The following is a 26,234-nucleotide window of genomic DNA, read 5'->3' on the forward strand; positions in this document are numbered from 1 at the left end:
CCAAGAATTTATGTGATTTATCTCCTTTACTCCTCCTCATATGACTTAGAACTATTACTATTCTGGTTTTCTCACAAAGAAACAGGCTCACAAAGGTGAGGTCACAGAGGCCTGTAAGCCAGGACATGAATCCAGATCTAAGTGATTCCAGAATGCATACTCTTAACTACTAGGCTTCCTGCTTCCCCCCGAGGCTCTATTATTCTAGAACACAGTTCAGGGCACATCAAGTCTCTATGGTTCTTGTCCCCTTCCCTTGAACTTGACAGACATGTAATTAGTCTATTGTCTTAAATCAAGTGTTGCAACTCACACCAGGAAATGGATTTCCATTCATGGCTTTAAATAACGTCAACCTGAGTTCATTTCATAGCAGTCCTAAGCCACAGGCCATAGTCACCAAAATATTATCTCAGCACTAGAAAAAGTGGGGCCCTCGCCCAGGAACACAAATGGAAAAGCAGCCCTTTCTTCCACGGTCCTTCTTTTGATCCTCTCAATCTCTTATTTTTGTGGCTTGTTGTAGTTTATGATCAGTTGACTAAAAATGGAGTATCACTTTTCTCATGATCCATTTTCACATGGTGAATTCACTGTAAAATCTCTACAAATGTGTATGAAGTAAAGATCATCTCTCTATGCTAGACAGAGAAGAGGCTCAATAAAGAAATGTAAATAACTTAAGACGGGCTTTCCATGGCTGCCTCATTCCATTGACCCAGTAGGGCCATGATTTGGAGCCAGAGCATTGGCGGAGGAGGTCTCGATTGGGGTCTCACCTGCCACTTAGCCAGGTGAGTAAGCCGAGGCAGGTAAAGTGCTTCTCTGAACCTTGATTTCTTGATCTATAAAATGGAGACACTGATACCTACCTCCCATGATACACATGAGACGTTAAAGATTGCGAATATAAAATGGTTTAATACACTCCCATTATATCAAAACTCTCAATAAGTGATAACTTCTACAATAAAAAGCACCAGACTCTCCACATTTTTTCCACCTAAAATGTAGTGTGACTATAAATAAAAGTAGAGAGGACAGCTGTCCAAGCAGGAGTGTCCCTCCCATAGACAGGCCACCAGTGGCCTTCTGCATCTCCCAGAACCCCTCCTGGAGATACCGACCTGGGAGAGAGGGCATTCTTTGGCTAATGTGCTCTGGTTCATCTCTTTGAGCAGTTCCTTTAAGGCATTGCGGACGGTGGCGTGGTTCCACTGCTCCGCAGGCAAATCTTCCAACTTCGAACAACTGGAAAACAGAGCAAGAATGAACATGGACATGCAAACCTCACTACAGAGCCCCGACTGCAGTGGGTGTGAGCGCCACCTGCCCTCCCGGCTCCTGTGCCAGCATCAGTAGAACCACTCAAGGGCAGGCCTAAGGAGGCCCTGAATGAGGGAGGGGAGCAGAACTGCTGCTCCTGGCGCGTGATAGAGCCCAGTGTGGCCTCCTTAAGTTGGTTATCACACTAGCCTGAGAAAAAGAATCACTTTGGATATGAAGAAATGCTGATTTTTTAAAATATGATTTCTCCAACCTGCTGATGGAAATGGCAGGCAGTGTGATTACAAACTTCCACAACGCAAATTACTGGACATTCCTAAGGTTAAACATAAACAAATGTTCCATCAGATTTGAAGCTTGAAGGCCCACCCTTCACCCTCATAGAACAATTCAGGTTACTTTCCTAACCAAAAGATAACTTTTAAGAGAAGACACTAAAGCATTCCTAGACAAGGATGGGAATGCTGGATTCCTATTAAAGTATAAATTCTCCAAAAGGGGCGAATTCCAAACTTTACCCTAAAGGACATATTCTTTATATCACATGACTTGCAGGGTCTTTACAATACAAGACTCTGCAGAGAACCTCTAGATTCTTTAGTGCATAATTTGCTCTGGATGCTGCACCTGAAGAAAAAGAAATCATTCCCAGAACCTCTGCAGGCCACCAGAGAGAGAAGAAAAAGATGTCCAGTGTAAGAGCACAAAACTCACCCCTCACACACAAACCTGAAACAGCAGAGGTGTTTATTCTTCAAATACTATGCGCTAAGCGTTTAACCAGAGGACTCATTAAATTAGGGGCTGTGGCAAGTTCCCCTTTAAGGGCTGCAGATTTTTAATGATTTATCAAGCTTCCCCTAGGTTACCACCTCACTGCTTCTGAAAACAAAACATAAAACAGTTGGAATGTGGACTATAAAGATGCCGGTGAAGTGCCCCTCCTTCCCTCCTCTCTCTCCTTTTTTTCATTTCATCCAGTGTCTAGAAATTAACAGACAGGACGTGCCGATCTCTGCAGTGACTCCACAATTGACAGAGCAGCTCCGAGAGCAAGGAGGGGCAGATCTTCAGAGACACTCACCTTTGTAATTGGATTTTCAACGTCACAACATGATAGACATCTTGCAGCATGTCGGCCACTGTCGCGTCGGGTGCATCTGTCACATAACTGAGGGGCAGAGGGTTCCACCTCCCTAGCTTGATTATTCCTGCACAGGGAAGAAAAACACAATAAACACATATCTGCTATTTATTAAACCTTCCCACTGTTTGTTCAATGTTAGAAGGTCATTCAATAGTAAACATTCAAGGCCCACTCAGAGATATTTTACAACCCAGTGCAACAACCTACTTCTTTCTGGCTGACAATTGAGTGAGTTAACTATACAGGAAGATGAGAGGGAAAGGATGAGGTTTCATCACGGACAATCAGTTCTTTTATGTTTTCCTGTTTCTTAAATTACTTAGAAAACCATACGGATACTTCCTTCCCCCAAAGTCTTGTTTCACATTCTAACTTAAGACTGATGCTAAATATACCGGACTGCTGATTTCACAGACAAAAAAAAGCAAGCCTTGAGTAAATATAAGATGCAGTTTTGAATTGTACAAGAAGATTCCTGTGTGTGGGCTCAGCACATACACAGTCACATCCTGGTTGTGGTGTGATTCCCCGTGCGAACAGCACTGGGAACTGAAGGAGCAGTTAGAGTTCACATCCAGATCCGCATCTTGCCAGCCAGCGGCTTGTTTGGGCAACAATTGACCACAGATCAGGAATAGCAGAGGTGTCTTCAACTTCCTTTTTTTTTATTCCTCAGCTCTTTTTAGCAGGACAATGGTACCCTTTCCCTGTGGGTTTCCTGCTGCATACGCTAAACACGCATGACAATGGAGAGAGAATAAAAATCCTGGTCAAACCTGGGCTATATAGAGCAGAAGATTTTAGGAACACCTTTGTTACAGGAAGATTCACGGGACAGCTTCAGCAACCTGTGGTGAAAATGCTAACTTATTCATCAGACGGACCCGTCTGATCTGGTGCATAGGGCATACGTAACATAGACGGAAAAAAATAAAGAGGAACCCATTTCACAAACAGAATAACAAACATTTTTCGTATGCTATGAAAAAATCCAAAGGTCTCCAGAATGTCAGAAGTTGTCACACATAAAAAACAGCTACGTTTTACTGATAGAAGAGAAACAGCATTTTTATTTTTGACAATACAGGTGAGTCCAGCTATACTGTTCTTTCAAAAAACATTTTTTATCATCAAAGAGGGAGAACACCTGTATACCCAAGCGAACTTTTAAAAGCTTCACAAAAATGATGGTTGATAGCTACGGGGGGAAATTCCAATAATAGGAAATGAACTTTCTGGTCAGGCCACGTCCTGTCCAAGATGAAATCAATGAATGCGCAATGCTTGACATAATGCTTGAAAACAGGGAATAAACAGAACAAAAATATTAAAATGATGCACTGTTTCAGTATTAAGATTTAACAATCTGGTGCTGAATATGCTGCAGTATAAATAGTGCCTGGACTCAGATCCAATAAAGTAACACAGCTCTCATTCATAGTACCGTATGTCTCCAGTTCTGGCTCCTTGAGTCAGATTTCACTTGCCAAGAAAAGCTGTTTTCTTGTGGGGATAGTTTTCCTAACATTCTCTCCCATGACAATGAAAAGTGCACAGCACGCAGCGTGTAGTAGGCAGGAAATGGACATCCAGGGCCCGCCGGACGACCCATGAGAGACGGGCTCTGCTTCCTCACTTCTTTTACTCCTCTGACATTTGAAAATACTTAAAAGACACTATGTAACATATCTAACATATTTCCTTTTCTTAAAATCACTACACACTTTTAAATTCCTTTAAAAAATCATTATGATAGCCCATAAGTGAAGTATCATCTAAAGACATGATATTTTACTATAAGAGATTAGAGGGGGAAAAATGAAGTTAGCAATTGCGCACTCTGATGGGCAAGTAGAAGCTGATTTGGTGGGTCATTGTGGTTACTAAGCATACAAAGGTAACAGGAAGCAAATGAATCCTGCAAACTTCAATGCACAACTCTAGAAGAGATTTATCCATGCTGTCGTGGGTCACTGTTCATTCTTTTTTGTTGCTGAGTAGTGTTCCATCGTAGGAATATACCACAATGCAGCCAGAGACAACAGAATATCTCTGTATGATTTCGTTATATAAAATACAAGAACAGGCAAGACGAATCAATGAGGATAGAAGTCGGAATGTGGCTACCTCCAGACGGCAGGGACATGACTGGAAAGGGACAAAGTGGATTTTTCTTGTTTCAGCTGGAGGTTTCTTGGGTACAAAAATTGTCAAAATTCATGAAACCGAGCACTTAATATGCATACATTTTATTGTATGTAAATCATACCTCAATAAAAAAAAAAAGCATTGCAGGGGAGGAATCTCTACAGGAAATGACAGACAAATCACTCTACTGGAAATAGTAATCTCCACTTAGGTAAATTCTCTCCCCACCTTCATGAGCCAGAAGGAGACTTGTTTGGGCTAGAATTAGACACACACAGGTGTCTTCACAACACTTAATACCTCCACAGAGAGCAGCTGCTCCAGGTTGGTTTCCAGATCCTGGAAGAGAGCTGTTGACACACGCTATTTTCGGGCAATGAGAATTTTGGCCTGTGCTTTTTCTTTTTCTGCAGCGTATTGACTAACCTGCATAGTCCTAGAAGTCACGTTCATTGCTCAACTATTTACCAGGGTCTGCGGATGCAAGATCTGCTAGGACAGCTACGTCCAGAAAGCTGGTCTCCTCCGGCCAGGCAGGGCTTAGAGTCCCTCTTTTTAATGAGCCTTCCTCCCCTCAGGGTCTCTGTCTAATGTATTAACCTTCTCTGGAAATACATTCGTTATATATAGCCCTCCTTCTCTGATATAAAATAGACAAATATATTACTTGGCTTAGTGGTCAAGTGTTAATGGAGGAAATCAAATTGGGAAGCAGTATACCTTAGTGACTAAGAAAGCAGGCTCCCAAGTCAAATTGCCTCTGTTCACATCCTGGCTCCTCCACCTACCAGCTATGTAACTCTAGCAAGTTACTTAACTTCTCCATACGTCAGTCCTCTCATCTGTAAAATGGAACAATAAAAGTACTGACCTCATAGGAATAGTGTGCAGATTAAATGTACAGCCCTTAGTACAGAGCATGGATGTAATTAATCTCAATAATTGTATACAGTCATTATTTAGATGTTTTCAATGCTTCTCAAAAGGAAGATATAGTTGATTCACTTCTAAAAATATTGACTCAGGGATTTTTTTATGACTTTATTATCTTTCAATCTTTAATTCAGTCATGTACGTGTAAAAGGCCCTCGTTATTTTATTTTATTTTTGTGTGTGTGAGGAAGATCAGCCCTGAGCTAACATCTGTCAATCCTCCTCTTTTTTGCTGAGGAAGACTGGCCCTGGGCTAACATCCATGCCCATCCTCCTCTACTTTATATGGGACGCCGCCACAGCATGGCTTAGACAAGTGGTGCATTGGTGCACGCCCAGGATCTGAACCTGCGAACCCCAGGCCGCCGCAGAGGAGCGCACACACTTAACCGCTACGCCACGGGGCCAGCCCCAGCCCTTGTTATTTTAAATCACAAGGGAGGACTGTACATCAGTTATGTCCCCCCTCCTAGTCCCGCCTCCCCCACCCCATTCATTTCTTCCTCTCTTGCTCCTCAGCGCCTCCTTTCCTTTTACCTATAAGTGGGTTCAGATCTCCTCTACCTTAAAACTAACAAAAACAGTACAACAACCTCTTTCCCATCAGTCCCTCGTTTTTGCACCACCAAATGTACTGGACATGCACCTCCCACTTCTCCATCAGACCTTCACCCCTAGACATCTAGTTTCAACTCTTTCCAGGAGGAAATGGAGGTTCAGAAGGGCTGGGTTACCTTGAGTAACATCACTAGGACCCAACAGAGCCCAGATTCACTTCAAATACCATGTTCTGTCTCTTCTTAGTACCCCATAAGTCACACTGGCTCAAGTGAGAGGCATGTCAGAAGAAAAGACAGGAAAAGAGCTTGGCCCCAAGTCTGGAAGGCCTTGAATGTCCAACTCAGCAGCACTCGACATTGGTCAGAGGCCAGGAGGAGGCCTGGAGGCAGAGGTGAGGTTACGCCCAGCCTCCTCTGTCCTCAGAGACTTTCAGGGAGTTGCTTTGTCTCCCCAAGTCTCCATTTCCATTACCTGTAAAATGGGGACAATGACAATGCCTGTCCTTTATGGTTGTTGTGAGGCCTTAAATCAGAATGAGAGTTTAGCACTGGGAGTGGCACACAGTAACTGCTCAGTAACTGTCAGAGGAAAAGAGATCCTGAAAGGTTTCGAGTGTAGACGTAACACTGTCAAAGTGAAGCTTGAGGAAGATTAACCTAAAATGGAATGCAGGTGTATTAAAAGAGGGAAGCATTCTGGGGCCAGGCCTGTGGTATAGGGGTTAAGTTTGGCGCATTGCGCTCCACTTCGGCAGCCTGGGTTCGTGGGTTCAGATCCCCGGTGCGGACCTACACTACTCAGTCAGCCATGCTGTGGTGGCAACCCACACACAAAATAGAGGAAGATTGGCACAGATATTAGCTCAGGGTGAATCTTCCTCAAACAAAAAGAGGATGATTGGCAACAGATGTTAGCTAGGGCCAATCTTCCTCAGCAAAAAAAAAAAAAATTTTTGAATAAAAAAAGAGGGAAGCATTCTGAGGGGAGAAAAGAGAGCTGAAATAATACAGACAGGTGTGTCTAATCACAACCCTACCAGCCTCTTCTTGGTTCCCTCTAAGGAGGGATCCAGACTCCATGAAATGCTACAGCACAGTGAACGAGGACAGAGGAGAAAGAACAGGCTGTGCCCAGTAGGGATATCCGACTCGCAGTGTCAGGGAAATCTCAATAAAAGCAGCATAACTATAAACGTACGGATATTATTTCCAATGCTCACACTCCATATGTAGGTTTTGTAAACTCAATCTGAAAAATGAGAAAAACTAACAATGATTCAAATAGATAAGACCACATGCATGCACACACACATAAACTTTGGGCCCAGGCACACGGCAGATGCTCAAAAAATGCCAATTCCCATTTCTTTTATGAATATCTATCACCCTCTCACTTTGTCTGGATTATTGATCCCCAATATTCACTTTTAGAAATCATATGCATTCTTCAAATTCTGCCCCATGAATAATTCCAACCCTAATCAACACAGCTTGAAGTAATTCTTTCTCTACACAGCTGCACAATAAATATTTTTGGTTGGTTTGTGTACCTCATAAGGAACTTACTTTATCACAATATCCCTTTACATTACTTTACAGTTTGCAAACTGTTTTTTTTAAAACCATTAGCTCATCCTCACGAGGACAGCAGGGGGTCAGTATTCTAACCGGAAGTGAGCCGAAGATCAGAGAAGAGTGATTTTTCAAGGACATCAGTGGGTGACAGCCAGGAATAGACCCTGGGCTTTACCTGACAAGTTTTCTAACTACTAGACCAACACTTTCCCCTCAGCACTGCCCGGGTGCCAAGGCCCAGCCACACCGTGGAGGGCAGGGCCCTGGCTTGTCCACAGTCTCACATCAGGCAGAGTCTTGACATTTAATGTTAAACAAAGGAACACATGAGACCAATGAGCAAACAGGTGACAGGCCCGGAAGACTGAAGAGTAAGCTACACTTGGGACTTCTCTGGAAAAAGATCGCCTCCCACAACAGTGCCATTTCAGACATAAACATTGTTTCCCAAATCATCTTTCCTACTGCCAAGGAATTTATCATCTGCAAACATTTACAAAATGCCTGGTGACTATTAAAGATGCAGTTTCAAGGTCTTTGAGTCACAAATTACGGGCCTTTATTTTGGGGTTGAAATTCATACAAATGTTAACATGATTGAATGGAGCACAATATAAATAAAATTGTTTATATCCAGACAAATCTGTTCACTAAAATACAGAGGACCAATGCACTCTATGTAATGCCTTTGAACCAAATAACAAAATGCAATTGTAGGTAAATTTCCCACTAGTGACATAAAATTAGATTGGGAACGGAGGCAATTTTTGTCTAAAATTAAAAAGATGCAATAACGGAAACCAGTTTTTTTACTTTCTCAATGCAATATTCTGCCAGAGTCGAGTTGATATATCACAAAAAGAAATATCAATAGTTGCATGTGTTTGTGTTTCTGTTATTTTTACCAGTTTCTCAAAGAAATCAAATAGTCTTCTCAGTAGATGCATAATTCACTAATAATTCATTGGTATTATTTACCTCTGACCATGTAAAAACAGGAGAGGTGATTACACATTATAGTTCATCAATATTTGATTCAAGTTTTTAGAAAAGTCGATCACTTCTGAGGATAAAATAAAATGTGGAGATAATACAATATAATCAATAGAACATCAGAAGGATTTGTATTAAGCACTAGTCATTCATTCATTCAACAAATTTTTCTTTTATGTCTCCAGCATAAGTCGCAGAGACTCAAAGATAACTCAATATACACTATCTCTGTAATTATGGAGCTCACAATTGAGTAGAGAAGCTTATTATTGCTAAACACAAAGCTAAGTGAAACCACTCTTAAAATAAACCTAAATGATTTACCCCCTATTCCCCAAATATAAGAAATATTTACTTTGTGAAGGCCTGTAAAGTACACGAGAACAATTCTCAGTTTGCAGTGGCATATAGGTAGATGCTGATAAAATAGGTATATACTGGGCATACTGTAGAATAAAACCCACAAATCAACCTGTAAGAGACACAGGAACCCAGCAAGATATCAGCAGTATTCTTATAAGGCAGTTCAATGAGCAATTTTCTTTTATTCCAGGTACATTTTAATGTTAATTTTAAAAGCAAGTGAAAATTCAGCCTGGGAAAAAATCAGACATTAGCTTTAATATCCAAAGGCTGGGGTTTATATAGCTCATAACTCCCTGGAAAAGATCTCAGCAAAAGAGTATCAATAAAAACCCCAGCCTCAGAGTAACTAAGCCTTGGGGCTTCTGGTTCGAGGTATTATTTCCACAATACACCAACTGCTGATGAGGCCCCTTGTAAAAACAGGAGCACTCATGACATTGATTGCATCTGTTCATCCTCCTCAGAGTGCTTGTGTCCCTATGCTATAGCATATAATTTTCCGTTGTTCAGCTACGCTTTGTTAAAGAAATTAAAAACTGTCTGTCCTATATAATAAGAACATAGAATTATTTATCCATAAATCAGTTCACAGGACATCACTACCCAGCAGTATATAATAACTCAGCTTGTGTTTCTAACCTGTGGCCTTACTGTGGAATATCATCAAATTGTAGCAGCATAAAGGCATAAATTGTAGTTATTATTGTTAAACCTGTGGTGGGAATGACTTTTCAATGAGGAAAGAGAAAAAAGGCAAAACAAAAATGGTTTTTGAAGTGTACAGTTTCCTTTTTAACACATAGCTTAGCGGTATCCCAATACAACTTACTGGAACTCATCTATACCTTCTGCTTCAATTTTAAAGAATGTCTATATTTGAAATGTCTTGCACTGGGGCAAAAGTAAATGGAAAATAGAATAGCACTCTTCTGGCATTTTACATTATTCAACTGCCATTATAACTTACACAAATTAATGAAACCTCACAACATACTTGTCTGAGAACCTACAATACACTTAATCCTGTGTTTATAACAATACAAAAGAAAAGACCAGACAAAAATAAATAATTCAATGATTCAGAATAAATGTTGAGGCTATACTGTTATATAAACTTATCTGATAATCAACAGAAACCACACACACACACACACACACACACACCCCCGAATGAACTATATATCCCATCCCCACAGAGAGCTCTTCTTCCTGCAACAATTTAGGTATTATTGACAAACACAAACAAGGTTGTTTTTCTCCTCTTTAAGAACACTAACTTTTATTCTTAAATCATATCTGTATCTTTCAGGGGAAATTATCATCAGGAACATTAATAGTAGAAAAATCTGAAATATGAATTTTAGAGCACTTTCTGAATAAACTATGGTGACATACCGCTGTCTCCCACACTTCTCTTGAGCTGACTACCCCCTTACACTACAGAAATGTTCTACTTAAAAAATATATACAGTACCATTTGGTGCCTTGTAATTCTATACATGGCTTTTACATTTTGCAGCATAAAGATTTTGTCTCATGTAATAGATGCTGCTTCACATTTGGGAAACATTATGTTATAACCCTAACTTTTATTAGATTATTTAATATAAGCACTAAGTAACTAGACTAAATTAATAAAACCCTATTGAAAAAAAAAAAGAGAGAGAACAAAATTATTCCACAAATTAAATAAAACTTTCTGAAGTTGGTATTTTAGAAACCTTTATTTAATTTTCAAAATTCCAATTCTTCTAAAAAACAGCCAAAATATTGGTCAGGATATGAAAAAAATATGGTTAGTGTTTAGTTATTTATTTCATAAGAGTGCCATTTAAAACCAATACATGGGAGAATAGGATAAATGAGAAAGAAAAGTGTTATGAGAAATTATTTGGGATTGGTTCTAAGCTTCTGTCACTGGTTAAAAACCATTTCATCTGGTACATATTTTCTTATTATTGTTCTAAGTTTGTTTAATCATTATCTAAAAGAGTTTTGAATTAAAGCATTAATTTTGGCAGGTAACACAAACAAACCTCTCTTTTTTCCCTCCTTTCTATTCAGAAATACATATGCATAAAGAGAGCTCCCTCCAGTGTGTCCCCCCCTCCAATATCTTTAAAAATCAAAGACACTGGGGAAAAAGCATAGTGTATAGCCTTTTAAACATACTTCACTACATTCATAGCAGATGCTATTTATAACTTTTGTTTAGCCAGTGTTTCTGCATCCTCTGGGGTAAGAATTATCCACTGAAGATCTAAAAATACAGGTGCCCCACATATTCCCCATCCTAATTAATTACATGTATTCTTTTCGGATGGGAGCTCCAAAGTTACAACAGGTTTTCCTGAGGACCTAGCTTTCTAGGTACTCCATAACTGGGCACAATACCCTTGGAAACCCCACCAATTGTATGCTCCCAATTATACCTTTCAGAATGTCCTTCAGGCATATTCTGTTTCCTATAATTTAAGGTTACATAATATCTGATCTTAAGGGCAATATTATGATGGCATGTTGATTATCAATGAAAATGTTGCCATATAATATGAAGGCAAAAAGTATACTCATTTATGCTGTACATTTTAATTCATGTTCTAACTAACCTGATTTAATAGTAATTTGTTAAGAAAATACAAGACATGAAAGCAAATATGGCTGTAACTATTACAAAACAGAAACTGCTTTTGGTTTGGAGCTTTTTTAAAAAATTTTTTTTTGGTTCCTTTAAGAACATTTTAATAATTTTACTTTCAGTCCATCTTCATATATACTCTACTATTAAATCTAATATTGTACATGGTTTGCAGATTTCAGATATTTTACATTCAAAGAAGTTCTGACAGTTCCTTGATTTCCATATATTGGAAATGTCATATCTAAAAGTGGTAAACCAGGGGCCGGCCCCATGGCGTAGTGGTTAAGTGCACGCCCTCCGCTGCTGGCGGCCTGGGGTTTAGATCCCAGGCGCGCACCAATGCACCGTTTGTCAGGCCATGCTCTGGCAGCGTCCCATATAAAGTGGAGGAAGATGGGCACAGATGTTAGCCCAGGCCAGTCTTCCTCAGCAAAAAGAGGAGGATTGGCATGGATGTTAGCCCAGGGCTGATCTTCCTCACAAAAAAAAATAAAAAAAATAAAAGTGGCAAACCAAAACTCTTAAATATGGCATGACCATTTTAATGGCCATAATAAAGAAGCCAAGGGCCTATTCCATGGGAGGTGCTCTCTCATTAGGCAAATGTTTCTTGAATTAAATTGAAGGTAGATCTATAGTCATAACACACAAGGTTATGAATAATGACAATGGTCTATTTGAGCCCTCTAAAACATTCAGCCACGTCAGAAAAATGCCATATGAATCGATGGGCAACCAAACTGTGGTAGAGACTTAGCGATTATTCCTGACAAGATGTCTAGTTATGCCAAGGTAGCTGGGCCAAACAGTTAAAAGTGATCCGGAGGGTAGGGGAAGGTCAGAAATGAATTCTTCTCCCCATTCCCAGGAATTTACAGGTTAGTAAGGATTATGCTATTGAGAGTGGTCATATTGAGTGAATGAGTTCCAAGTTCATCCCTAGAGCAGTTGTGGGCCCCACCCTGGAATCTGGAACAAAAGCTCCAGGGGTAGAACCCAGGAGATGCTGAGGAGGAGCCAGGTTTGGGGAGCACTGCCTGGTAAAATGAGGACCTGGAGCACGAAGCTCAATCCACTGACTCTCCTCAAGAGAAGGCAAGAGACCAACAGACTCCCAGGTTCTTTTTTTCCCACTCACCAGCAAATATTCTCACTACTGTCAGGTAGGATAAACAAAGAGAAAGGGAAAGTTATGGCATGTGAGAAGAAAAATGGTTAGGAGTTATATTTCTTTTTAAGTTTGCAGGATTTGGCATGGCCTGAATAGGTCACAGCCAGAAAAAAAAAAAAATGGTTTCCTGTATATGCATAAACTTTAGAAACTCTTCACCTTACTTGGACTAAAAACAGCCAGAAGGCAAGGGTCATGTCAGTTTAACTGTTTTATACAACACTAGCTACAGCTCCATTGGCATGAGGATGCCTAAAATACAGTGGGTGTGACACAACAATAAAGCCACTTTGCTTCAAAGATCAGGAGACTGGGAATCAGGATATCTAGGTCTTGTCTTGGATCTGCCTCCTACTGGCTATAGTTCTCCACCTGTTAACAGCTCACTTAATCTCTCCGGGCCCCTATTTTCTCTTCTATAAAATGAGGATTTAAAAGCAAAAACAGAATAAAACCAACAATAACAAAAAACTCCCCTGCCTGACTCACAAAATGATAATTATAATAAAATACCATGAGCTAAACTGCACTGAAAATTATAAAGTGCTGTATAAACATATGCTGGTATTCACGAATTGTAAGTTAACATAAAAGAGGTAAGCATTACATTTTTTAGAATGCTTTTAAGGGAAAGTTTCCTTTACTTAAGCAAAAACGTGAAACTTCTAAAATGTCACTGGCTAACACGGCAAGTCATCTGATGTAGTCAAAAGAACCTGGGCTTGGAAATTTGTTCTATCTCAGTGACTGGGTAAAGTCACTTCATCACTCTGAGCCCCTTTCTCATCTTTAGGAGTAGCGGAAATCTGAGAGGAGGTGTCCGGAACCGCATCTCAACACCCGGCCCTCTGCTGCAAAGCATCCCAGGATCCTCCGTTCCTGTCAATACTTATCGTCTCTATTCCTCGCTAGACCCCGAACTCCACAACAGCTCGGGGCCTGGCAGATGGCAGAGGCACACAGATATGCAAGGAAGTAAGGGAGGGAGCGTAGGAGGGAGGGAGGGAGGGAGAAAAAGGGAGGAAGAGAAGGTGGGAAAGAGAGAAGGAGGAAGGAGGAAAGGAGGGAAGAAGGGACGCAAAGGAAAAAAGAAGGAATAAAGGAAGGGAAGAAGGGAAGGAGGAAGGGGAGGAGGAAGGGAGGGAGGAAGATGGATGGGAGGAGGGAGGAAGGGAGGGAGAGAGAAAGAGAGGGCCACTCTGTCATGGCCCACGGACAGCACTAGCTCACTTTGCAGGTTCCTCTGATGTTCCCTACCCAGACTCTGTCCCTGGCATCCTATTAACCCCCCACAAGTGGAAAATTGAGCTCCCATACTCTTGGCATCCAGGACATCCATCCTTCTCTGAAGGCAGAGAGAAAGGCCTGAGGGCTGCAACCCTCACACCAAACCTTCTCGTAGAATCCACGCCACCCCTGGAGACTTACTGCCGGTCTCCCCGCTGCGGCTCTGACATGCTAGGAACACCGCTCCAGTACTCTGGGACCCGGTAATGGCGTCTTTGATTACCGTCATTTTAAAAACACATTAAGCCTTCAAAACTGTGAAAATAAACCCAACATTGAATTGGTGGGTTAACTTTTCTTTCATTAAAATTCTACTTTTCTATTAAAAAAAAATGGCAAGCACCCAGCTTTTTGTTTCTCAGGGAGGGCTCATTTTTAAACTTTAAAAGTATAGTAAACAACTTCTAAATTCAGGATAATTGAAGGTCTGCCAGTTGGTGAGCAAAACAACAATGGCTTTCACATCAACCAAAAAAGGGAACGTGGCTCAATCAGGATGTTTTTAACTGAATATTATTCTGCCAACTGCACTTCTTACTAAAATAACAAAAGCTGCTGCCTACAGACTACTAATGGACTACTACCTGAATAAATATAACTCTGTTCATTACTTCTCTACAATAAAATTATTAACTGAGTGACTTTCCGAGGGATTCTTTTATGTGAATGAAAGACAATAACACAATTATTAGAACAAGTAAGATACTCTCAGATCAATTTTGCATTTCCATAGCACCAAACAGAAGAAATAAGTTGTTTATAGGCTTCCACAAATAAGCAATTTCCTCTCCTTAAAGGTATATTTGTATATGGCCAACTAAACCCCTAGCATAACCCACATAAATAAACAAATCTAATTCATTCAGGAAGCATGATGCTGAAAATTAACAGCAAGGTACTGAAACCTCAAAATTATCTAATTATAAATACTAAGACATTCCCAAGGAATCATTTGATATATGAGTCTTGTAGACAAGACTTACATTTATTCAAGGCATTAAAAAATAAAAACTGGTAAAGAAGATGGGGAGAAGACGAATTATACGAGAGCTAATACTGTGCTCCATTAGAAAAAAGGCTGGAAAGGAGCTCCCAAGGGCTTTGGTATCAGGTGGATTTTTTTTTTTAATTCAACCATCCTTGAAACAACTTGAATGGTGTTTCATTTTGATTCTAATACCAAGCCACCATCAACCTCCCACCTCTAAAAGGAAGGAAAGTCACAAATCTCAAAAACTTATTCGGTCACTAAGTCAAATGTGAAAAAAAAGATCAGTTTATTTCAATTTTTGTTGTTTTATTTTGTTGTTTTAACATATATACTCTACAATACATGGGAGGAGCACAGAAAATATTCACTACAAGAAGACTGATTTTCTTCATGTGTAATCTTTTACCTACTGATGAGGAGCATATACCTTAATAGGCCCAAATTTTCCTCTTATACTCATTTTTAGTTGTTCAATAGCATATTACCATATTCACTTTATAATGGTCCATCAAGAAACTGGGTGTTTATTTTACACTTATCATGGTATTGCTATGTTGCTACCCTAGAAGAAAGTAGTTAACCAACTTATCCGATATCACATTAAAATTAATCCATACCAGAAAAAAAAAGTTATTAATTTTTAGCTCTGATACAACACTTTTCAGTATGATTCACAGTGAGTTAAACTTACTTAAGTTAAAATGCCCTTGAACATTTATTTATCAATTTGTAGTTCTTACATACCTAGAAACATCTCAAAACCAGTCATAATCAATCACAGACTATCTCATTCATCGGAATGCCCTAGCCTGGTGACTGACACTTAGTAGAGGCTCAAAAAAAATGCTTGCATAATAATATTGAAACATGATTATGTTCTAAGAACTATAAGTCCAAAAATGATTGCAAATTTCTCCCCAATCACATCTTTGTGACATATAATTTTAGCATTTAATTTCTATTTGCCAAGCAAAGTAAAGAAAGGCAAAGCAAGAGCTTTGCAACTCTTGCCCCTACTACCAAATTACCTGATGATACTAAATACTGGGTTGGGGTGGTGCATGTAGTAATGCTTACAATAAACCAGAAAAAGAGCTCTAAAAAATGAATCTTTTCTTCATCTGTAAACCCCTCCATGTAAAGCAAACCCACGTAAAGGACTTATTACAGTATTTGAGGCACAGCTACCACTCTCTCTGATCTATTCATGATGATACAGACTATGTCAACTGTTGAATATGTGCTTTGCCCCTCCATTGGCAAGAAACAATTTGGGTTGCAATATGACTTCACATAAGATATTGCTCATGTTAAGTATCCAGCAATTTTCAATATGGGCTGGATTTAGACTCTAACTCTTTATGCACCCAAACCTGGAGACAGAGCCCCAATTTTGTCTCCTTGAACTTTCAGCCCCGCTTGGTTCATACAAACCTCTTCTTCTTTTCCTACAAGATGCAATCATTAGCATCAAAATATTTTCTTAAAAATTTGCTCTAATAGAGTCATAAGAGATGCTTGAGATTTCCACATTTGCTGTCTCTATTATCATTTTGGAAGATAAATAATGCTTCACCCCAATGCATTCAAAATAACTGTTGCAATAATCCAAAAATTCAGTGGCCCAGAGTGTGTATCCTTATACAAACATGCACTCTGGACAATTTAAAGTATTTGCTTTTGTAAAGGTAAGGCCTACAGATGTGTTTCACAAAAAACGACAATAACATTTTGTGTTTGAAATGCAGAGGAAAATAACCTTTCAGAGTCGCCACAGCACAAAGGGAAGTCACAGTCCTACTGGTCTCTGGAAACCCCAAAGTCCTTAGGGAGAAGCCAAGTGAATATATGCCCAGGCTAGTTTGCCACTCTACACCGAGAAACTGCCCAACTGTAACCTGACCCATGGTTATTAGTGAAAATATCTCCTCTCTTGTGAACTTACTCCCAGCAAATACATTTCTGTTTTAATGGAAAAGAAGATGTGGGTTCACACTAATCAGGCCCAGCGGAAGGCCCTATTAGCAGTTTGGCAGGTGCCGGAGGGCCATACCTCATCTGCATAAAATGGAGCAGATTGCAACCGCCCTCATCTTTTTTATTTTTAAACTGGTTTTTTAAGCTAAGCATACATAAAATCTCAGAGGGAGAGACAAGGAGATGGTAGTGCATACATTTCCCTTCATGCCTTTATTTTCATTCTTTTTGTACAAATCATCTTCCTGAACGGCTATTTACTGAAACAAAGATAACAAAATAAAAGGTGCTAGGAAAAGGAGTAGGCAGGGATCACAAGTGCTAAAAAAAAGCCTTATATCTTTTACTAGATCTTCATAATCCTCTATAGTATAATTTTAAATCAGTTTTCATTTGAATTTAGTGTTTTTATATTTTGTAAAGAAATGCAAAATGGAAATATATCCTGAATTTGGGAAACAGGCTGTAGCTAGCAGAGATTTCAAGAGTAATAATTATTTGTAAACCTATGATCTAATAGAGAAAAACAACGACATTAAGTGTCACCATTATCATCTCAACACCAGCTTCTACTGCTCATAGAATAATTTAAAGTGACAGTGCTCTTTATATCCTAGGAATGTATGGTCTAAGTCATTCAGTTCAAGCCTGGGTGAATCTGAAAAATAACTCAGCAATAATGAATGGTGAGTAATGTAAGACATACAAAATCTGGAAAAGAAGGCTAAATGCACAGAGGTGAGTATATCAGATAATTTTTTTAAATGGAGTTAATATAGATATGGAAGTCCCAAGAGAGAGCCATGATGGAAAAATCTGGTTTGTGTTGCTTTAGAAAAACAGAAGGTGTTTAGCAGGGTGCTAGGGAGCACAAGGATGTCACAAGTAAAATGGTTTCACCTCAGAGAAGCCATATCATAAGTATATTCCATACCTCTGCAAGATGGTGGATTTAAGGTCAAGAAATAGGGAGTGCCTGGTGGTTCTGAGGGACAGGATAAGAGGATCTTGAAGTCGCTTCACAGGGCAATGAGAAGCCACCATAGAGCATTAAGAAATGATTGAGAAATGCCAATCTATCAATATCCACAAAAAGCAGGCACAAGGTTTTCTAGAGCTACGGAATCTAGGTCATAGGAGACTGCTGCATAACAGGGCCACACGGAAACTAAACAGACTGTTGTAGTGAAAGGAATAAGAGGTTGAACACTGGCAACCTTGGAAGGAACAAGAGAATCTGAAGACAGGCAAACCAGAAAGGCAGGTATGGTATAAAGTGAAAAGTTCTGGATTAGAATCAGAAGACCAAGTCACCCACCTCTCAATGCCTCTCAGTCTCCTCCCCTGTAAACAAGATGGTAATGGCCTCCATCTCAAGGGTTGTGAGGACATTAAATGAGGTAATATGAATTCAGGTTCTCTGTAAATTCTAAACTGCTAACCAAATGTAAGCTGTCATTGCTGTTGATGTTGTAAAGAATAAACACAATGACAAAGAGTTTAAAATGACTGATTTCTTATTAGAATCTTAGAGGAAGGAGGGCATTATATCCTCCAACAGTGGGTGACAGTGAAACTCCAAAAGAGCCAAGTAAATGTTCTAACAAACTGAGCTAGAAGTGGTGATGAATACCCAATCTTTGAACTTTTAAAGACAAAGATATAGATAAGATCTAACCAAGTTAAAAAATTCATGTTTGACGAGGTAAAGACATATAACTATGGACTCTTGGAAGTAGAGGCCATTTTGTAATTTCCTGTTTATAAAGAAGAGGTCAAAATTCAAGGTGATTGCAAATTTATATAAATTGCACATTTATAAGTTCTCACTACGTCCCAGACACTTTATCGTACCAATTTTCACAAAAATCCTGTGGCATAAATATGAGCGTCTCCATTTTAGATTAGGCTAGATAATTTGCCTAAGGTCACAAAGATGTTAAACGGCAGAGACTGGAAACCAGATTTGCCCGACTCCAAAGCCTATATTTCTTCCCCTACAACATGGCACCGCTTACCCTCTGGACAACTCCTGCTTATGAGATCCAACTCAAACAGTATCTCCAGACGGAAGAGCACTTTTCCTATTCCCCTCGAGAGAATTCATCTCACTGCATTTTGTATTTGTTCATGAGGCAAATAACTATACAGTTCATGTGAAATCCCCTTTCCGCATTAAACTGTAGGCTATTCAATGGAGCTTCGTCTTAGTCGACCTTGTAGCTCCAGCACTGAGCTGAGCACCGGGCATAAAATAGGCATCCAATAAGTATGCAGTGAGCAAATCAATAGAACTTACAGACTCCAAATTGCCACTAAGTAACTTGATCCCAACTCTTTCATACTATCATTTTTATTAACCACCTTTATTCATTTAGTGAGGATCGACTAGGAGCCAGGCAGGGTTGCTCTAGGTGTCCTACATTAATACACTCATATAATACGTAATCAATCCTCACATTATTCCTATAAAGTAAGAATTATCCCCATTTTACAGATTAAGAAATAGTACCAGAAAAAGATTAAGCAAGTTGTTTCAGGCACACAGCTTCTAATAATAACCATGAATTACGTGCCTATTTTGTGGCAAGCACAATACTAGGATTTAACATATATCATCTCCTTTGATCTTCACGACAAACCAATAAGGTTGATGTTATCATTACATATTATAGATGAGAATACCAGGGGACAAAAAGGTTAAATAGCTTCCCAAGATTACATAGCTAACAAGCAGCAGAACTACTATTTAAACTCAGGTTTTTATGACTCCAAAGCCCACATTCTTTCCACTATACCAAGATCACTTCCACTATCTTACGTTGCTTAAATATTTCTATTTTAAATACCTGAGATAAGTACTTGAGATAAATAAATCTCTAATGGCCTATTGAAACTAAATTGATCATAATTAATAAACGGGTCAATCAGAATTAAATAATAAATGCAGGCAAAAAGAGGTCCAGGGATGTAGGCCTTATCCAATGAACTGAATCAGCTGTATTTTGTTGGACCCAAAATACCATATATTGCTTTTGAACATAAAAAGCTGTGCAATACTAATATTCTCTTCCAAATACATCATTAAATTTTCTCATTCATTCATTTTAACATTTATGGAGTGTTTACCCAGGTACTAGAAGTACAGGGTGGTGAACAAGATAGGCATGGTGCCTACACTCATGAAACTTAGAGTCTACTAGGTCTAACCAACAAGCAAAGACATAATTAAAACTTTAACAAGTGGCGGGCACAAAAAATAAGAGGACGCTACGAGAAAGAATAATCAGAAAATGGCCCGAGGGATGAAAAGGCACCTGCCTTGAAAGCGTGGTGAAAAGAGGGTGCTGATCAAAAATGGGGGAAGGAACGTATGATGGTCATGAAGCACGGAGGCCAGCCCTGGCGGTCTGGTGGTTAAGATTTAACACTCTCGCCACCATGGCACAGCGTCGTGTCCAGTCAGGGAACCACCACCTGTCTGTCTGTCACTTGTCACACTGTGGCAGCTGCGTGTTGCTGTGATGTTGAAAGCTATGCCACTGGTATTTCAAACACCAGCAGGGTCACCTGTGGTGGACAGGTTTCAGTGGAGCTTCCACACTAGACAGACTAGGAGGAAGGAGCTGGCCACCCTCTTCCGAAAACATTGGCCACAAAAACCCTGTGAATAGCAGCAGAGCATTGTCTGAGACAGTGCAGGAAGGGGAGAGGATGGCACAGAAACACCGGGCAGGGCTCCGCTCTGCTGTGCACAGGGGCGCTAGGAGTCAGAATCTACTCCATGGTACTAGCAACAACATGAAGCATACAAGGCTTGGCCGAGGCTGAGAAATATAAGGGCCAGAGTGGCTGGGAGCAGGAATTGGGGGAGTAAGTGGTTAAGGATGGAGGCCAGGACAGGCTAGAAAGAGCTCTGCAGGTCACAGCAAGTATTTGGATTTTACTCTAAACAGAAACTGAGGAAGGGTTTTGAGCAGATGAATGGCATTATTCAGTTTTTGTATTTAAGCCAGCACTCAGGTTATGGAGGAGTTTGAGCTGAGATGGATCAGGAGTGCAAGGCAAGGAAGCCAGTCAGGAGTCTGTTGCAACAGGTTAGGTGAGAGGGGATGGTAGACTGGACCAGGTGGAAGTATCGGAAATGGAAAAAGTTAGACATTTCCAAATCTTCCTCCATCCAATATCACTGAGCCCCTTGACATTAAAAAAACAGTATATTGAGGAGAACATGAAGAAGTTTCAAAGGTACAGGGAATGTTCTATTTCCTGAGCAGAGTGGTGAGTACAGGCTGCTTGTTGTATTATTCTTTCATTAATGTTAAACAACACATTACTTATATTCCTGTGCAAGCATGGCACGTTTCATAATAAAACATCTAGAGGTCGTTAGTGCTATGGGTTTAAACTGCTATCAGAGAATACTCAGATGCAGATAGCAGTCTTATAATTTTAGCCATGCTTTATATATTCCTCAGTCCGACCTTTAAATCAGGACAATAAAGCTCTTCATCAACCCAAATTCTGATGAAACAGGTATTTTCTAACTCTGGGTTAACTGTATTAACAAGAAAACTATAAGTTAAATTTAAAATCTGAAATTTGACAACGTAAAATCTTAAATATCAGTGAAAATTAATCATGAATTTGTCAACTGGGAATATAATCCAGACTTTTAAAAATTATTACCCATTACCCTAATCATAAACATACAATGACATCCAAATACAAAGATGTTTATTTAAGAGTTATCTGTAACAATAAAAAACTTTAAACAACCTGGGCCGGCCCCATGGCTTAGCGGTTGGGTACGTGGGCTCCGCTGCTGGCGGCCCGGGTTCGGATCCCGGGTGCGCACCGACGCACTGCTTCTCTGGCCATGCTGAGGCCGCATCCCACATACAGCAACTAGAAGGATGTGCAGCTATGACATACAACTATCTACTGGGGCTTTGGGGGAAAAATAAATAAATAAATAAAATCTTTAAAAAAAACAAAACTTTAAACAACCTAAATGTCTAAAACAAATAGAATGGTTAAGTAAATTATGGTATACCCACACCATCAATCATTAGGAAGTCATTAAAAATTAATGCCATGGAAAAATGTTTGTTATTATATTAAGTGAAAAAATGTTACTTGTCGATACAGCCCTTGTATCCCTCTGCCTTGAGGAGGGAAAGGAGAAAGAGACTGTGAGGAATATAAAATGACTTTATCAGCAAAATTTTTAAGATAAGAAATATCTTGGACCACAGGTGACAGCAAAGAGAATTTTACTTTATCCTTCACACCATTCTGTATTTTTCAAATTTTCTACAATGGGTACATTTATTAGTGTTAAATCCCTGTGCTTTCCTTGCAAATTATTGAGTAAAGCAATCTACACACAAAAATGAAGCAATCAGCATTCAGAAATCTCTGTTCTTTTATAAACTCTTGACTATTTTCAGATGAGAAACTCTCCAATTTAGAAACCATTAGATAGAAACATGAACAGGTCCAATGTTGCCTCAAAAGAAAGCCTTGATACTCAAAGTGGCTGGACAGGAACACTAAGAAATTAAATCAATCTGGTCAGTTAGCAGAAATTAAATCCCCTCCTATTCTTCTCCATCTATTTAGCAAACATCTATGCCATGCCTTCTGGGACGGCAGGATACCAAACCACAGGGAGACCCAGGGAATCAGAAGACAATCTCTGACAACATGGGGTTTCTTATCACCCGGCTGGAGAAGAGCAGGTAATGCAAGGACGCGAGGGACAAATCAGTAAGTAAATGATCCCCTTGCAGATGCTGAGGGAAGGCAAGGCGAGGGAGAGACCCCCTCTGAAGACGGTACTGAGAAGCTGTGCTGAATGAGGGAGACTTCACCATCCGAAATATTGCAGAGGATTGCCAAACGGAACAAGGAGCCAAAGCCGGCTCAGTGAAAGCAACTCGTTAACACCATCATCAGGAAGGACACAAGAACTTTCACACAAAACAACCATCTCAAAGGCCAGCACTCCTGACCCCCGATATGGACCGCTGGCTCTGGTTGAGCTCCCTTCCCTCTGTGGGCTGCCTGAGGAATGATTATTATATTACCAGATAGAAGACAAAATATAAGTGGCAGCACTAATTGACATAACCAATAACTCTCAGTTAATGGTTACTTACCTTAATTAAAATAGTGCACATTATTTAGAAGAAAGTTTTAAAATACCATGGGAAAGAGCAATACAGGATATAAAACGGCTCGGTATAGTTTTGGGTGCAACCACAAAAGAAAAATATGTCATTAACCAAAGATTATTCATTTACCATGTATACTTAGCATAAAAACACTATATTCATTTTAAAAACATGAACAGTGTGAGTATTGCTTTAATGCTGTGTGAGTCTTTAAAGGCCTCCCAAATAAATAACATTTATAAAAACATTGCTTTAAATTAAATGATATTTTAAATAAAATCACCCAAATCCCCAAACAAGTAATGTAAAAAAAAAAAAAGAAATTTGGCATTCTTTAATTTTGCCTCCAGAGTATTATATTACATTGATTAGAATACTGGACTACCCTTCTTTTTTTTTCTTTTCTGGTTATGCCCTTAAAATAACTGTGATGCTCCGTAGCTAAAAGCTTTAAACTTGTAAATAACCCCTCCCAGAAGCCCAAATCTCCATATCTTAATATCATGAAAGCTGGAACTGTAAAATAAAATCTGTTAGCAGCTGAAATCTTAATGAGGTTCTACAAAGAAGCGGCTTTTCTGCAATGACTCAATGCATGGAAACAGTTGAGTAATTAGAAATGCATGGGCTGAATGTGAGTTGGCAAATATAATACCACAGAATGTACCCAGAACTAGGGTTGTCCCAGTTCAAATGAGACTATATTCCTTTACCAGTGCAGGCACACGACTAACCTGAAATGTCTTTGGCTGAGAGATAGGTGTGAGCCCATAAAATTATGTCCCTTGACTCCCCATTTACATGGTGACAATCTGTTCTGGCCCACCAGCAGCCTGTTCTTCAACAACAAAGCACTTCAGAAGGAACTGCATAATGTTGGTTTCATCTGACATAATAGAAGCCAATGACAATTGGACTGGAGAGGTGGTTCTCAAAACTTGGAGACATGAGACAACCCCACTCCACCCCCCCCCACCAGAGAAATTAGAAAAATGAAGATTCTAGAGTCTGCCAGCAAAGGACCCAAGACACTAGGTCGGGACAGGCCCAGGAATAAGCACTCCACAGCCAAGCAGGCCTCTCAGGGAAATACTAGAATAGGGTACGTACCCCTGAGGGAAGTGTAGGAAGGCCAGAGGGAAATGCAAATGATGGGTGGAGAGAAGGAAGCCACATTTTTTAAAATTTTTTCTTAGTACTTCACCACTACCATTTTTTCAGGGAAAAGGAATACTTTTCCTCAAAAGTATTCTCTGAACCTTCACACATATAACTGCAAACTTAGAACATGTCCCAGAAATATTTTAGTACAATTATTCATGGTAAAGAAATCAAACTCCACATGCTTATTTCTAGCTGTATATACACATACATATCCTTAAAAAGGAAAAAAGAAGAGAAAAGCTTTCAGGGCCAAACTCTCTCTATCCATTCTTACTTAGGAATTCCAAAAATTTAGGAATGCTTAATTATATGAATATTGCATGGTCCATGGTAAATACTATTATTTATTCTCTGCATACTGCAGATAAAAAATAGGCAGAGTCTTTACAATTAACACGCCTAACAAGGTAGGAGTTAAAATGTAAACACAGTGAAACCCTATATTTTCGTGATTATGTTTCCACAATTCTCACTCATTTTTTTCCCTAAGCCCATTAAATTCCAAGCCCTTTATGCTAATAATATGTTTAGTTTTCACAATGTGCAGTCCTCTGTGAGAAAACCCGGGGAAATAACAACATCTTCAACTGACAATATATCCTTCTGAAGCACAGAGGTTTCCACAGAGCCTTCTGAGAGCTTAGCATCCTGAGAGCTGCAGCTGCCCCCCTAAGTCATCCAGCTTACGGCACTCACCATGGGAGACCCAATGAACACGTTTATGAAGGTGAACTATGCTAGGCTTAAATTGGAAGAACAGACCTGAGAGAGACGAAGCCACAGGAGCCTCAGAGGTGTAAAAGCCCGCTTCTCCTGAAGCCTACAGTGGTTAAGCGATGGCCTTCTCAGAAGAGATATGTATTCTATAGCTGGGAAAGCAGACATCAAAAACATAAAAGAAAACATGGGTATGATTCTATGGTTAGAGTTGTTTTGGGGGAAATGGTTTAAAAGAGTTGTGAGGCTGTGAAAACACTTGTACGATCACAAAACTGAGAGAATACGAATGGGCATCGTCATGAGAAATAATAGCAATAAGAGTAACACTCGTTGAGAACAATGTCACTTTTTGGTCATTAAAACAGTATCTCACTTAATCCTTAAAGGAGTCCTAAAGTAAGGAGGGCTCTTAACCCATTCTAGACAGGAAGTATAGAGAAATTCAGGAATTCCCCTAAGGTCAGATGCCCTAGTAAGATATGAGGCCAGGATCTGAACACTGCACTAACAAGCCTTCTGTGTGGCTGCTTAGGAAGTTCTCCCATGAGCTTGAATTTTTAAGACTCCATAAAAATTGTGGAAAGTGGAGCAGAGACATAAGCAGGAATCTCTAAGAATCTTATCAAAGAGGTCACAGCCCAGAGTGACCTGAGACGCGTGAAACCTGCTAACTTTAATATTTTTTTAAGCGGAGTCAGGAATCAAATGACGACAAGGAAAAGATAAGACAGCTGCTTAAGGAGATGATATTATGTTAAAGAGATGAAAAGACTGGAGGCAAAACTACCCAATTACCCACCTATCTCCATTTTATCTGCTAAAGCAAAAGAAGTTTCAAACTGGAAATGCTCAGACAATGGCTAAGAGAGCCCCAAAAGCTAACATAGGAAATAAAGCCATAAAAGAACACCAGGCTGCTATAAATGAGTATAAGTCTCCTGGCCCAGAGAATTCACATCCCAGGGTAAGAATCTGTAGAAGTGACATCTGATGGTAAAAAATAAATACACAAAGTTGTGAAGAAACAGAAGAATTCCAAAACAAGTCCAATTTTAACTCAAAGTTCAAAATTTTAAAAGTAATAAAGTTTAGTCC

General features: G+C 39.6%; 1 protein-coding gene across 1 annotated transcript in view; it reads right to left on the reverse strand.

Moving 5' to 3' along the window:
* Nucleotides 1–26,234, reverse strand: part of SATB2 (SATB homeobox 2) — a 189,229-nt gene that overhangs the window by 111,753 nt on the left and 51,242 nt on the right. The window contains exons 4-5 of the mRNA XM_087435552.1: nt 2,372–2,498; nt 1,128–1,251 (exon numbers count right to left, since the gene is read on the reverse strand). Coding sequence (XP_087291678.1) covers nt 1,128–1,251; nt 2,372–2,498 — 251 coding nt within the window. The remainder of the gene's footprint in view (nt 1–1,127; nt 1,252–2,371; nt 2,499–26,234) is intronic.

This window comes from Ceratotherium simum, chromosome 9 (assembly GCF_057802395.1).
Source record: "Ceratotherium simum simum isolate JZ-2026a chromosome 9, ASM5780239v1, whole genome shotgun sequence".
Taxonomy (NCBI): domain Eukaryota; kingdom Metazoa; phylum Chordata; class Mammalia; order Perissodactyla; family Rhinocerotidae; genus Ceratotherium; species Ceratotherium simum.